The 15,135-nt window shown below is 35.1% G+C and overlaps 6 protein-coding genes across 6 annotated transcripts; 1 reads left to right on the forward strand and 5 right to left on the reverse strand. All coding sequences in view use genetic code 12, as the record gives it.

The window, feature by feature from the left end:
- Nucleotides 1-258: 258 nt before the first annotated feature.
- CAALFM_C603130WA (uncharacterized protein) lies at nucleotides 259-450 on the forward strand (the record flags this gene model as incomplete). The annotated part of the gene is made up of 1 exon (XM_019475466.1): nucleotides 259-450. The coding sequence occupies one exon, from the start codon at nucleotides 259-261 to the stop codon at nucleotides 448-450; it is 192 nt and encodes a 63-aa protein (XP_019331011.1).
- A 276-nt stretch (nucleotides 451-726) lies between these two features.
- MDL2 (Mdl2p) lies at nucleotides 727-3,078 on the reverse strand (the record flags this gene model as incomplete). The annotated part of the gene is made up of 1 exon (XM_714068.2): nucleotides 727-3,078. One exon carries the CDS (start codon nucleotides 3,076-3,078, stop codon nucleotides 727-729), a length of 2,352 nt encoding a protein of 783 aa, XP_719161.2.
- Nucleotides 3,079-3,430: 352 nt separating this feature from the next.
- CAALFM_C603150CA (uncharacterized protein) lies at nucleotides 3,431-4,654 on the reverse strand (the record flags this gene model as incomplete). The annotated part of the gene is made up of 1 exon (XM_714069.1): nucleotides 3,431-4,654. The coding sequence occupies one exon, from the start codon at nucleotides 4,652-4,654 to the stop codon at nucleotides 3,431-3,433; it is 1,224 nt and encodes a 407-aa protein (XP_719162.1).
- A 210-nt stretch (nucleotides 4,655-4,864) lies between these two features.
- On the reverse strand, nucleotides 4,865-6,805 carry BMT6 (Bmt6p; the record flags this gene model as incomplete). Its single annotated transcript, XM_714070.2, has 1 exon — nucleotides 4,865-6,805. One exon carries the CDS (start codon nucleotides 6,803-6,805, stop codon nucleotides 4,865-4,867), a length of 1,941 nt encoding a protein of 646 aa, XP_719163.2.
- A 1,225-nt stretch (nucleotides 6,806-8,030) lies between these two features.
- On the reverse strand, nucleotides 8,031-9,725 carry MDR1 (Mdr1p; the record flags this gene model as incomplete). The annotated part of the gene is made up of 1 exon (XM_714072.2): nucleotides 8,031-9,725. The coding sequence occupies one exon, from the start codon at nucleotides 9,723-9,725 to the stop codon at nucleotides 8,031-8,033; it is 1,695 nt and encodes a 564-aa protein (XP_719165.2).
- Nucleotides 9,726-10,931: 1,206 nt separating this feature from the next.
- CAALFM_C603180CA (uncharacterized protein) lies at nucleotides 10,932-13,922 on the reverse strand (the record flags this gene model as incomplete). The annotated part of the gene is made up of 1 exon (XM_714073.2): nucleotides 10,932-13,922. The coding sequence occupies one exon, from the start codon at nucleotides 13,920-13,922 to the stop codon at nucleotides 10,932-10,934; it is 2,991 nt and encodes a 996-aa protein (XP_719166.2).
- Nucleotides 13,923-15,135: the final 1,213 nt, after the last annotated feature.

The following is a 15,135-nucleotide window of genomic DNA, read 5'->3' on the forward strand; positions in this document are numbered from 1 at the left end:
AATTAATAGTAAATTTAGATTCATAATAGAAAGACGTGTGAAAGGGGACAAAAAAAATCAAAAGCTACCATGTTGACTTGAACTCTTTCAACCAATAAAAAACTTGGGTGTGTCTCAATGTTCAAAAAAGTAATCCGAACTTTTTCTTTCAACAAAGAATCAAAGAAGGAGAAAAAAACTTCAATCCAATTGAAGATATTTTACATTTTCACAACCCACAGTATTCATTATCTATTCACCAATAAATAACAACTAGTCATGTCTGCATACAAACAAGCTGGTGTATCATTAAACAAAGCTTTAGCAATTGCTGCTCAAACTTTAAGAAACTCTTTAAAACCAGAATTCAAAGCTGCTGCTGAAAAAAGAGGATTTGTTGAAGCCAAAGTTATAACTTTCAAAGATGGTAAACAAGGTGAACCAGTTGCATTGAAACCAACTGATAATTAAACAATTTCCCACAGCCTCCTCCTTATAACTGAATTTTTATATGTTTCATTTAGGATCTTTCAAATCCAATGTTAATTAAGATAGAGAATTCATGGATATAGAATACAGTCATGACAAATGAAACAGTTAAATTGTCTTTAAGAATACGAATAAATATATATTTATAAATTTTTTTTTGCTATTTCTAATCTAAATTAAAAAAAATAAGAAGGAACATTTTCAAGTTATTTACATGAATGATATAAAGCGGGCCAAGGAGAAAGATATAAACTCAATTTAATCAGCGTGTTTTTCTTCAATATTGATTTCTGTAAGTAATTGTTGTTTCATATCCAGTGGCAATGATTCAATTAGATTCTTGGCTTTACTATATTTAATTTGTTCATTTTCGATTTCTTCTGCCTCTCGATTAATATGCTCTCGTTCATCTTCTTGAGTTTTATGACGATTCTCTTGTTGTAATTCCTCTTCTTCCTCTTGTCGATCCGCAGCTGCTTGTGAAGTTGCAGATTCATCTAACAATTTCGACAACTCTGAATCAGGATCACTAAATAATTCAACAAATTTCCCTGTTTCAACGACTTGGCCATGCTTGCCTAGCACAACAACAAACTCCGATTTGGAAATTGTTGATAATCGATGGGCAATAGAAATTATTGTCATTGACCCTTCATTTGTCAAATTTTTCAATGTTTCATTTATCAAACTTTCTGATTTGGAATCGAGAGCAGAAGTTGCTTCATCCAAAATCAAAACTTTGGGTCTTTTAATCAATGCTCTAGCAATAGCTATACGTTGCTTTTGACCACCCGATAATGAAGCACCTCTGTTCCCAATTATAGTATCATATCCATCAGGGAAAGTAACAATAAAATCATGACAATTGGCTTGTTTGGAGACATCGATAATATCCTGCATTGTCAACCTGTTGATCTCAGAAGAAGTCAACCCATAAACAATATTTTCCAATATAGTCCCTGACAATAACACTGGTTCTTGTTGAACAATACCGATAATATAACGTCTCAAATCACGCACTTGTATATCTTTTATATTTTTGCCGCCAATTAAAATTTCACCCAGTTGTATATCGTAAGCCCTGAGCAATAACGAAGCAACTGTTGACTTTCCTGCACCACTTGGCGCAACTATACAAGTACTAGTTCCTCCAACAATCTTGAAATTACAATGGTCAAATATCGTATGATTCGGACGTGTTGGATAACTAAATGTGACATCATTAAACTGTATATCGTCCTTGACGGAAGTAGGTCTCCATGTAGTCACTTTTTCTCCTTGGATAGCAGGGACCTTGTTTTTATAATCGATCAATGCAAAAAGTTTAACACCAGCACCGGCACCTTTCATTAATTCCAAATATGTAGTAGTTAAACTGTATAATGCTGAATTGAAGAATTCCAGATACATGGTGAATGCCACCACATCTCCAGCTGACATTGTACCTTTTGTCATCAAATAAACTCCCAAGGCCACACATGCCAAATAACCAGTGTGGTACAATGAATAAATAGATACTGAATAGTTTGATTGAGCAAATGCTTCTTGTTTTGCAACATCAACTACCCTTCTCAAACGCGTAGAATATTTTCTTAATTCCTTTTGCTCACCAGTAAATGCATTAATTAATTTTATGGAATTCAAAGTTTCTTCAGATACTTTAGTTAACCCAGCAGTGGCATTTTGTAAATTGGTCGATAATTTCCTGATTTTCTCACCATAAAATACTGAACCAATTGTTATTGGAGGTGAGATTAACAACATCATTCCAAATAGCATCGGGTTAATCAGATACATCATATATGAACTTAACAATCCAAATAATAAGTTTTTCAATCCATCAGGTAGGTTAGATGTGATTGATCGACTGACAATGTATGCATCACTCGATAATCTACTGATCAAATCACCAACTTTGTGTTTATCATTATCAAAGAATTCTTGGTCATGACGCAATAAGTTTTTCATCACTCTAGCACGCAATCTGGCTACTAATCTCTCTCCCAATAATTTCAATACCCAAATTCTGGCCCAGAAGCAAACGGCACTAACAGCCATAAACGGTATCATTACTGCAAATACAGTAGAAACTTTATATCCCCAGACAATTAAATCGCCATCTTTATCTTTTATGTTATTGTTAAATGAATCTAATACTGACCCCACTAATTTAACGGCTGTAGTTGGGTATAAAACCGCACATAATATAAATCCAATGGCTAACACAAACAATTTCCAATCTGGTTTCCCCAATTTGATAATTCTTCCAATGGTTCGAAGATTCTGTTTAAACGTTTTTTTGTTTTCTTGTTTTTGAAATTCTTCAAATCTTTCCTGTTTGATCTCTTTCTTTTTCAAATTAGTTGCATCGAGGTGTGATTTCACTAAAACTTGAGAAGGGGGTAAATTAGACAGAGGTGTAGTGGCATACGTTCTGAATTGTGACAAGCATGCAGTTTTTAGTAGATATGATGAAGGTGTTGAATGTATTAAGTTGAGTCTTGTGCTTGTAAATGTAAGGTTTTGAAGATACTGTCGAGCAGGTAGTACCTTTATACTTTTCCTACTAGAAAGGAATAACAAATTCCTTACAGACGGTAATATTATCATTCAATGTATATTGATCTTTTTCCAGTAAATAGTGATTGGTGTGAAGTATTAAAGATTGATCAAAAACTCGGCATTGTAAAAAACTTTTTTTCTCTTTGGGTTATTTCACACACTCACTCAGTAAACAATTAACACAGTACGAATTCTAATCTGTCGGCGTCAAACGTCCGACCCGCCGCCGCCAAGGCGATAAAAAGACAAAAAAGTCAACTCATCTTTAACAATAAGAACTTCCCTTTCTCCTTGAGCGCACCCGAGATTCAAGATCTTTAATCATCATTGTTTCTGACCCAACATAATTGTTATTTCTATTTGTGCTGAAACATCTACTTAATTGAATAACGTATTTTGTCTACTTCCCTAAACTAAAAACATCTTTAATGGCTTGCCAAACATTCAATTTGGGATCTGAATTTCTGTCAATGTGAATGCTCTGTCTAACACCGGCACCACCACCTCCACCAAATATATCCAAAAATCCACTAGTGGTCTTATCTTCTATAGGTTTTGGTTTTCTGGGATTTTCTAAAGCTTTTTTGAATGCCTGTTCTATTTCCTTTTCTTTATCCAACTTGAATTTATGTCCACTAACTGAAGGACATTGAAGATTATAATTTCTTATTTCCTGATTTAACAAATTTATTTTTGTTTCAATATATTTCAAATCCGATTCATGTAATTTTTTCGACTTGCTCCACATTTCAACTAAATCCTCTCGAAATTGAGCTATATTTCTATTCAAATTCTGTTGACTTTCAATCCATGGAGGTAACACTTCTTGTTTATTCAACACCTGATTCATAAAATAATTTGAATCGGTACAATTAACCAAATGCTGCTTCTCCAAAGGTTTACCCCGAACTTTCTGCATGTCATCAGTCTCAAATTTCCCCGTTGTTTGATCAATCTTGGCATTGATCTTATTACCAGCTAACATTTCTACAAAATCAACCGATGTAGAACTATGATTAAGAAGCATTGATGGACCTAACAATCGTTCACGATACATTTCCCTAAACCCATCGTCATCGGTGTCCTTATTTTTACCTCCTTGTGGTTTGTTGACTTTATAATCCAATGATATATCTCTTGCCATGGCCAATTTCTCATTTTTTGTTGGATTTCTCTTTTTGTAGGCAATACTTGCTGGATCATTAATAGGTTTGGGTTTAGAATCAACAATCATTCTTAGATTAGAATCATAAACAGATTCGGCTCCACTCCATGGAATAGAATTGTAGATATCTTTCGCATGTTTGTTGTGAGCAAGTATTGGTTCACTTCTTATATACGATGAAGCCTGTTTACTATTGGGTAGTGATGTTGATGGAGTGTCATATTTGGATAGTATTTGATTTAATGATTCATCGGTACGTTTCATAGTTTGGATTGTACTTGCAGATTGAGACGATATCTTTTCTTCTAATATTTGCTTCATTCTATCAACTATCGCTGAAGTTACTTCCTGTTCCAGTGCAGGTTCTGCATTCTGTGATTGCTTATTTGAATAATTTCGGGCATATACATGCCTCCATGGGTATAGGGAGAGCCTTCTTTTTAGTAGTGGTTGTAGCATTAAAAGAGGGTGAAAAGAAGGCAAGATAAAACTGATCTCGGGATTTACCAATCAAAAAAAAAAGCGAATTGCGAATTATTTCACCACAATATCAGCTTTTCTGACCCAACTTTCTATGCAAGCAATAACGAGATATACCTATACGACATAGTATTAATTACAATGCAACTTTAAGTCTTACAAATATATTATCAACTACAAGTAATAAGTCTAATTATGCAGTGGTAGCCAACCTCCGGTCAACCCTAATCTCGCCTGTTCTTCACCATACGCTCTACAAAACTCAATAGAGTAAGCAACAACACATTTCATTTGAACCAGATCACTGTTAAACTCGTTGCCATGTTTCTGATTTGTAATAAGATTTTTGATAACTGTTTTTAACCCATGGATATCCATAAGAATATTATCTTCATCAGCAGCTGATAGAGTCATAGTTAAAACGTCTCGCTCAATTCCATCAATAGTAGCCACTTCCCAATTGGAAATACCATTAGGGATCAAAACATTTGGGTCTCTTTTGCCACACTGTATTTCATGAGTTTTCCAACCAGGAACAGGGATATTAAACGATATGTATGATGATAAATAAGCTACCTGGAATGTTCCCATGTCGGTCTTTTGTAATACTACCATATTTGGGCGATACATAGCTTTCCCACAACCACATTTATCAATATGTGCTCTCAAGAACCCGACCCATAACTGTTTGTTGTTTATAATTGTTGGTATCAATTCTGTGCCTCCTCTGATTGGTCCCACTTTTTCCACTTCATCGTGCTTAGTATCTTGCTTGAATCTACAAGCACTATAATGAATAAACCCATCATCAGTAACTAAATTGCTAATGTCACATTTCAAAATTCTTAATTTATCCCATTGATATACAATATAAAGACTCTTATCTTCAGGGTCTCGTTCTGAAGGATCAACAAATGGTGTCCAATTTTTCTCAATGGAAGCTCGGGTCTGGTTGTGGATTTTCAATTCCGCCACTCTTGTGAACTTTACGTTATCAAACCTATCGTCGACAAACCCATCTGTATTTGATTTACCCAATTGGTACCTAAATGGCCATCCAACAAACATCGATCTATAAAATTCAAAATTTAATTCAACTGAACCATCTGTCTTTCCAGTAGTGGTGTGATTTGCAATTTGACGGTGATAAGAGTTGTAAATTACCACCGGCTCTTCCATGTCTAATTGATTTTTAACCAACATAATACGAGCATCCTCGGGACCATACCATCTTCCTTTTGTCAATTTGGGATTATAATAAAAGGGCATTGGTAAGAATCGTGGAAACTGCAATTTTTCTAATTTATATTCACCAGTGATGTCTTGCATCGATACAAGGAGATCAGTATTTGTCAATTCTTGCCAATTAGTATCATATAATTGAGTATATAGTAACGAAATTTGAGGATCGCCCTTTTTACCCTTCTGGGAGTATATAACCCTACTGATCATCAAATGAACTCCATAATCTTTCAACCATACTGAAGTTCTAGCAAACTTGTAAAAATGTTTATGATATGATCTCATTCGCAAATGAAGTGAAAGTTTATTTTGGAAAAATGGTGCTAGTTCTTTAAATGCTGGTTCTGTATCCAATTGATGCATTAGTCGTTTCACCATTATTTCAAACAGTTCCTTGATAATAATATTTTGTGAAATAGTTAATTGTGTTTCGGTCATTAAATCCAGACAGTTGTCGGAGTTTGAAAATGGATCAAATACCTGTATACTATGATTCACCAAAGTTTGATTCAACTGACTAAATGCTATTGATGATGAGTTGCCAATATATTGGACAAAGGGATTCGTTGTTTCGGTAGTATTCAATAGTTGCAGCAAAGCCGTCTGGTCTAATTGCAAGTTTTTCGGATAGAGAATAGTAGTACCATTGCCGCCGATATCTGTGTGTTGTTTCTCAATGGTGGTATACTTTCGAGTGGTATCATTATATGGATCCACATACTGGTATCGTATTGATGTGTCGAATGGATTATTTGATATGAAATAGAAGGGATATCCCAATACGAAAAGAAGAACCACCGCGCAGATGCCGAGTCTTCCAAATTGTGAGGATTTTATTGCCTTTACTGTCACGACATACTGCTTTATACTTGGTTTATAGTTACCCATGGTCTATAGCATATAATTAATGTAGCTGATACCAAGGCAAACTTTAATGAATAATTATAAAAAAAAGGACAATTGGAAGAAAGAAGTATAAAGTCCAAAGTATTTATCAAATACGCGAAAATGAGAACTTTCAAAAAAATTTCTTTAAGCCAAGGCTTGGCATCAATTTATATAAATATAAAAACTATTCACTTCTTGTTGTTTAGATGTGCTTACCAAAAGGTTTTTTTTGTGAGTTCATTTTATTCAAACAAGATAACAATGCACAATACAAGTGGGCAAATTAGGGCTGAGTTAGCTGCAAACAATAGACTACAAGTAAAGCAGAGTGTCATCGTTTATCAAAAATGAGTTTATGCTATCAGATTTGAGATTATGTACTGAGTAAAGCTCAGCAAATGAAACAAAGAGAATTCAGAAACATCGGGGAGTTTAACAATAAAATATACATAAAGATGCATACACTCACCCCACTGCCACCACTGGAGTTACCACATTTCTCAATTTTTATTTAAAGTTTAAACACCGTAATGTAATTGGTAGCAGTAGGCGCAGTCAAAACAGAAAAAATTTTTTGTGCATCCTTCGTAAACTCTTTTTAATTGTAACTTGCCCCATGTCCAAATTGATGAATGATCTGATGGATGTACCAGTATTTGTTGTTTTATGGTCATTCCTCTTTCATTCTGACAAGCGTAATCAAAAAAAAATTCAGGCTAAACAGTGTTATCTTCTTCGATTGTTTACCAAAATGAATTTTTTTATTATTGTTCTTGTACGAGACACAAAACACGTACTTCGCCAATACTTTCTATTCTTTTAAGCCAACAATAGCTTTTTCATTACTAAGTGTTATTAATGATATCTCTACACCGTCTCACGCGTAAAGCCTGGCTAAGGTTATCCGTGTTCTATCTCAGATAAAAGAGTTAATATATATCAAGTTGGGTTACAAGTATGACTGGTTAAATAAACACAGGCTAATGAGAACATTGTGTCCGCGTGATCAATTTACGTAAGCAAAAGCAACACGAAATGCTAGTAAATCATTTACCATAAAAACGTACCAAGTATCAATATTTGACAATCTCGACAATATCTTTTCTACAATTAGACTAAATTATGAATACTTCACATTCTCTACAAGAATCAGTCCTTTTCTCTTTTTAATTATTGATTAATGTATCTATAACACGATATATCTATAGGAAAACAATGACACCTCCTAATTAGCATACTTAGATCTTGCTCTCAACTTTGGTCCGTTCAAGTAAAACAAAACTGGAATAGCAATCATAACAAGGGTGATGAAACCCAACACGGAACTACCCCAAGCAACTGGATATTCAGGGGTGGCCAAATTGTCAAACAAAGGAGCACCAAATAATGGGAACACTGATGCAATGACTGATCTGAACAAATCATTTGATGCAAAAACTGAAGCAATATAGTGAGGCTTAAATGAAGCACCCATGAAATTGAATAATGTTTGGAAAATCAAAAATGCACCAGAAGCAGTAGTAGCAGCACCAAACAATGGACCAACCCAATGAGTGGTTCTATTTGCTGACCAACCAAAAATGAAAAGACCTGAAGTTAACAAGATACCACCAACAATGGCAATTGGAATAAACACTTCGGGGAAAACCTGTTCTTGACGCAAAATTGGTTTGGTGAATTTTTGTCTAATAACTGGAATATAAATAAAGGCAGCAATGACAATACCAATAACAATTGACATATATGTGGTACCCAATTCAACGAGGGTGAAATGTTTAACTCCAACGAAATAAATTGGGAAAACTTCGAAAAACAAGTAAAGAATACTGTACACCATGGCAATGTAAATGTTAATCAAAAGAACAACTGGTTCCATAACAGTGATTTCTAATGGTCTCCATAATGTATCAATGATCAATTCATGACTTGTCATTTTGCTATTTTCAACTTCTCCCTCACTTGTGATTCTGTCGTTACCGGTGATGGCTCTCAATCTTTTAGCCTTGCGATATAATAATGTTTTGCCAAAAGTTTCAGGTAAAGTGAAACACAACATAACAAATGAAAACCCAGAAATGATACACATGAACCAAAAAGTCCATCTCCAACTGGCTTTGACAGTTAAAATTGAACCAAAGAATGGACCAAAACTAGGACCACAAACAGCACCCAAACTCCAAGCGGCTAACCCAACTGGTAAATTCCAAAATTTAACCACATCAGCAACACTTGCACCACCAGTGGCCAAACAAGGACTAGCAAAGAATCCACCCAAAAATCTCAATATACATAAACCAGCAATATTATTAACCAAAGCAGTGGGAATTTGTAGTATGACAAATAAAAATAATGTTATGATATATATGGATGTACGACCAAATATAGCATTTTCTGACATCGGACTGAAAACCAATGGGCCAACACCATAACCAATAACAAATAATGTTAATGGCAATGTAGCTACGACTCTTCCAATACCAAAATCATGCATTAATTCTTCAATACCAGGGGTATATACTGCTGATCCCATATAAACTGAAGTTGTCAAAAATGAAATTTGGAAAATGAAAAATGCTTTTTGTAAAGTTGGCCAATTTTGAGGGTTTTCGGGATCATCATCACCATCCCAAGTGACAACTATTTTATCTCCATCAACATCATTATCATTATTGTTGTTGTTGTCGACTATTGTGTTATTGGAAGATGATGATTGACTTGAATTGGGTTCACCTTGATTATCTATTTCTTCTTTTTCAAAATTTATACTTGTATCATCAGCAAGAGTTGGTTTGTAATCGGCTAAATATTTCTCGGGGACAATATAATCTTTAGCTTCTTCTGGATGGGCAAAGTATTTATGTTTTGATAAATGATAAGTCACTCTACCAACAAAACTATCTCTCAAAAATCTGTAATGCATTATGAAGTTCTATGTAAGTATATGTATTGCTATTGGGGCAATGTAAAATTATAATATGATTGTTACGGAATAAAAAAAAGTAGAATTGTTGGAAACTGAAAAGGATATCCCATCCCTTAAATATGTTTCCAAAACAGTGTTTGGTGTCTGATTCTTGCTATTAATAATCATAAGGATATTATTCATTTCGCGATAGAAGTTTATAGAAAATAAGCGATGAAGAATAATATAATTTCCGAGTGCAAAATCTTAGGTTGTGTCATTCTCGGTATTTTTCCCAATTAGGATTTTACCGTTGTGATTAATTGGTAGCAACACCCATAATTGTTGTACAAAAACACAAAACAAAACCTTAAAAAGTAGCCACGGAAAAATGCCACGGCAAGGAAAAACGGCGATGGCGACAGGCTGTTGAGTAAACTATTTTGATTTATAAGATTGATGCGATTGGGAACAACTAAACGAGCTAAAAACTCGGTAAATTTCCTAAAATGAAAATTGATGTAACAAAAATAGCAACTTTATTTACTAATCTTTCGCCAATAGTTACCAGTAGAGTTGTATAAGGAGTAAATCCGCCTTTTTTTCTAGATGCTTTTTTCTTTTATTTGGCATAGTGGGACAGGATTGCAAGGTTACTTGAAGGTTGTAAAAACTGTGGTTACAACACTATTAAACAATTTATTTCTTCAGTATATAAGTTTTATTGGGTTGTTTTTGTTCGTGTGATGAGTCATTATTATCACCGTATAAGAGATTACACGGGGATATATAAACACTTCACTTTGCTTACAAATTGGAAATGTGTTTTTTTTTTGGCGCAACCTAAATAATTGCGCAATTCTTACACGTTTAGGTATCTAATCTAATGTTTAAAGTATTTGATCGCCACTCAACTTATCTTTTTAATTCTAGATTAGTGTTCTTATATATAGCTGGATTATACGGATATAAGTAAGTCTAAGATTCACGGCTGTGTGTATTATTTCCTTTTTGTTTTCCATGTTTATTTGTAATCATCGACGACTAGATAAGAATGAGTTACTTAAAGTGAAAGTGTGTCATTTGTAGCTCTAGTTTTCACGGAGTCCGTTTCTACAGATTTACGTTATCTTAACACCATGTTAATCATGTTTCCGTTTCTATTAAAAAAATGCAAAAAATATATATATAGCAATAATACAATTGTACAAAAGCGTTATTCATTCAACTTTGTTGATCTTGATAATGTTTAGCAAGCCGAGGATTCCGTAATTTACTTAAACTACTGCTCATTACCTTAAAAAAATCGTTATCGACACCAGCACTAGACTCTAACCCATTATAAAATTCGGTAGGCTTAGCAACTTCATACAACAAAGAACCCGTTGACTCATTCCGACCCTTATTATAAGAATCTATATTAGCTTGAGAATTGTGCGACGGAACAAGACTAAGTAGTGGAATAGTTTGTTCCACGGGAATCTCTGCAGAGTTTACTGATGCAGCTGACGTAGCTGACGCGGCTGATGAGGTACGCGATATCTTTGCCATTCCATGTATTGCTGTAGGTGGTAGTATGGGTGAAGGATAATCTGCAATATCTTCTTCTTCTTCTTCAGTTTCAGTTTCAGTTTCATGATTCAGTGCCCTGTCCTCGCTGTGTCCATTAATAGTGCCGCCACGTTCACTATTAACACTTGATCGACGGGCAGAAGAATTGGATATGGTACTTGCGTCGGTGCCATGGATCTCCACGTTATTTTCATTGTGTATTTCAATCTGTGGGATAGAACTGTCAATTGGAATATTGTCGTCGATTCTAGTTGTAGGCTCAACCAATTCAGTAGGCGTAACAAGACTGGAGCTTCCAGAACCATTCAATTGTTGAATCAATAAATCTCTAACAGGAGTGTTACTAGCTGCAGCGGTAGAGTGGAAGCCATTAGTAGCAACATTAGGTCTAGTAGAAGTGGTGTTTCCGTTCTCACTAGGTTCGTCTATTCTCAATGGGGATAAACTTAATGATCTGCTGTTACTACTATTATCAGATAACCCTCTCCCATAACCAACAGAACCACGTCTACTTCCTGAATCTCGTTCTTCGTATGCTGGTGGAGGAATCGTGGCAGGTGGTGGTGGCACATCTGCATCAAAGGGAGGTGGGTTGACTGATGGTTTCCGAATTAAATGAATTGGTCGTTGCACTGGCAGCAGAAGTACTGGTGATGAGAACGTGTCCGGGTGTGGTAATGCTTGTGGTGAATTTATAGCAGTAATGGCGTTTTCTTTGGGCAGGTACAAATTAGCTTCTAAATGCATATCGGCCTCTCTTTCAACAGCACCAGCGCTTTCAAGACCAGAAGAAATATGATGGAATTCTATTGGAGTCAGTGGACGACCGTTTTCATTTTCTGGTGGCACACTACTACTACGCGATTGACTGTTTCCATTACTGCCATTATTGTTGAAAATACCCAAGATTTGGTTGCCAACACTTCCATTACGAGGTCTTGCTGTATGTTCAACAGGTGTGACCCCAGGTGAGAGAGGTGGGAGTTCACTTTGGTTGTGAACCAATGACATCCCCGGAATTAGGTCATCGTAAGCTGGTAATAATGTGTTGTTGTGTGAACACAAATGACTCAATACATGTAACGGGGAATCAATGCTGATTTCGTAATGTTTCCTCTTTTCTGGATTCTCTGGATCCTGTTTACTGATACGTAAACAAATTTTAATCCAATGATGGGCTTGGATATTTTCATAGGATGTATCTGGATGAAGACGGCTATTGGTTCTTGCGTTTAATTCAGTGGGTACGAATAATTGAAATTCTAGTTCTTTCGGTAAAATATCATCATCGAAATCATTTAAACTATCAGTGGATGATTCATCCTCGGGGTTTTTAGATGAAAGTAACGATCTCCCCTTTTTGGCCTTATGTTCTAACAACAAGTATTTCTTGGCAGGTTCCATCCGGTGTACTTTCTTATTAGAACAATAATATTCCAAGTTTTCTGTCAAGTATACTCTGATTCTGTGTAAAGCTACTTTCCCCCAAAGTGGCACAAACCTGAACGCCAAAGGTAAATACAGATCCAACACAACAGATTTGGCTCCTATCACTATATCGTATCGAAGTTGATCTTCCCAATCTCTGGTAATAACAATGGATTCGTTTTCTTCCAAACTTGTTTCAGCAAGGGTTCTGATTATATTTATTGGTAATCTGCCAGCTAAATTGGTTTTGAAAGCACCTGGTCGAGTAATATTCACTTCTAAATAATATGATGTGCTTCCGAATGTCGCATTGCATGACTCAGGGATCGATGCTGGCAATGGATGTTCAAAGTTGTAAATGTAATCGCCAGGGGCAAAATGAATAATGTTTGAATGACCGTCACCAGGACTAGGAGAAGAAGTGGATGGCATCAAATCAGTGAATGAACTGGCTTTCCCTATCTCTGCCATTGAAGAAATAGAAGACGATTTCCCTCTTCGAATAAAACTTGGTGATAAATTACGAGTGAAGAAATTAGTTGCATTGTTACTTGATTGTTCGTCATAGTGTGATTTCCGGGTAGGAGAAAGATTAGCTGATGGACTGGTTGCCAGATGCCCCAATGGAGGTGGTGTACTTGACCTCACAGATGACATGTCATCTTCAAAACTAGCATTAATACCACCCTGGTGAGTTGTTCCGTCTTTTTCAATGAAATAATCAGCGCCATTGTGGGGTAACTTGTCGTTGATATTTCCTTGCAAAAATGGCCAAGTGTGGGTGATAACTTCATTTATTTCGTTATATTGGTTCTTTTTGGGTGGTATACCTTCGGGCCAATCTGTTCTTTGAATTCCTTTAAATGTCAAACTTATGGATTTGATTTTAGTTGGTTTTAACACTTTCACAACTAAGGATCCTCGTAATATAGTTGGTGGTCTGGATAAATATACATGCTCTTCAAACCCTTGCACAAATAGATTCTGTTCTGACGGAACAATGTATACTGCCAATGATGAAGTTGATACAGTTGGTTTTTCAGGCAAAGTTGGAGTTAACACCGCTAATGACGAAGATGAAGATTTATTTAGATGGTTTTTAGAAGTGGGAGTAGATGTGATGGTAGTTCCTTTGTCATTACTGGAATTAGTAGGTGTGCTATTATGATTTGAAAGTTGCTGCGGCGCGAATAATGGTGAATTAGGTATATTCATTAGACAGTTTGAGGGATTATCTGTTGTGTTGTGGTGTGTTTACTACTAATAAGTTGAAATCATAAAAAAATGTTGAATTAGTTCTTTCTTCCAACAAATGAATATATAGGAGAAGCTGGAAGGAAGGAAAGAATGAATATGAGAAAGGTATTGAAAACGTTTAAAAACAAAAAAGAAATTCTTAGAAAACTTTAATAAAAATTAAAAAAAAAAAAAATTAGAATTTCAATAAAAACTTGATTGAAGTGGAGGAGGAGGAGGATCTGTTCTATTTTTTAAGAAAAAATTCTTAATATTCCAATTAGATACGAATATAATTTGAATAGTGAGTAATAAATTTTAAACTACTAACAAAAAAAGAATTAAAATTTGAGTAAATGTGGATAATGTTGGAAAAATAGAGAAACATTATAATAGAAATATTACCTTATAGGGGTTATGATTATTATTATTATTATTATGGAGGATTTACTTACATCGGAAAAAAAAAGGAGAACAATACGACAATGTTAAAAGCAATTAGCACTGTTAGGTATTGCGACATTTATGTTTATCCTGGTCTGCTTATAGTCTCATGATTTATATAACAGTTTATAGTCTTGTGATGGGCTTTACAGAATGAATGAGATGAGCAGGTAGATGTTGAAATAAAATGCATGTAATTAATGTGTCTTTTCAAATATGCAAGAATATACCTCGGATAAGACATTCGGTATAATGGGCAATTTCCAGCGCAAATATTATAAAGTTTTGCATGGTAAATGAGATGCGCTGGCGACATACCCACACGACTAATTGATATTATATGAGACGGAATTATAATATGGTAGGCCCCTTTCATTTTGAATCTACAATGTTGTAACTCACTCATGGTTGACTAGAGTTGTAGCAGTGCCGGCAGACTCAACTATAAAAGCTAACAACAAAGAGCACATTAAAGTCGAAGTCTTTTAAAATTGTACCACATTTACAATAAGCTTGTAGATGATACGACTTTTTTTTTTTTTGCCTAGTCGGAATTGTTTTATTTTTAAGCCAGTTTCTTCTTTGTCTTGTCCCGAGTGATCCACCACCATCACTACAAACCAACCTGATTTCTCCCAAGCCCCTTTGATCATCAATGACTTCTCCAGTATTTTGTAGATTCAACCCTGGAGCTGTGATGAACCTGAACGTGAGCTGATTTTATTTTCATCAGGAGCTATATTGTCGT

Source organism: Candida albicans, chromosome 6 (assembly GCF_000182965.3).
Source record: "Candida albicans SC5314 chromosome 6, complete sequence".
Lineage (NCBI taxonomy): Eukaryota > Fungi > Ascomycota > Pichiomycetes > Serinales > Debaryomycetaceae > Candida > Candida albicans.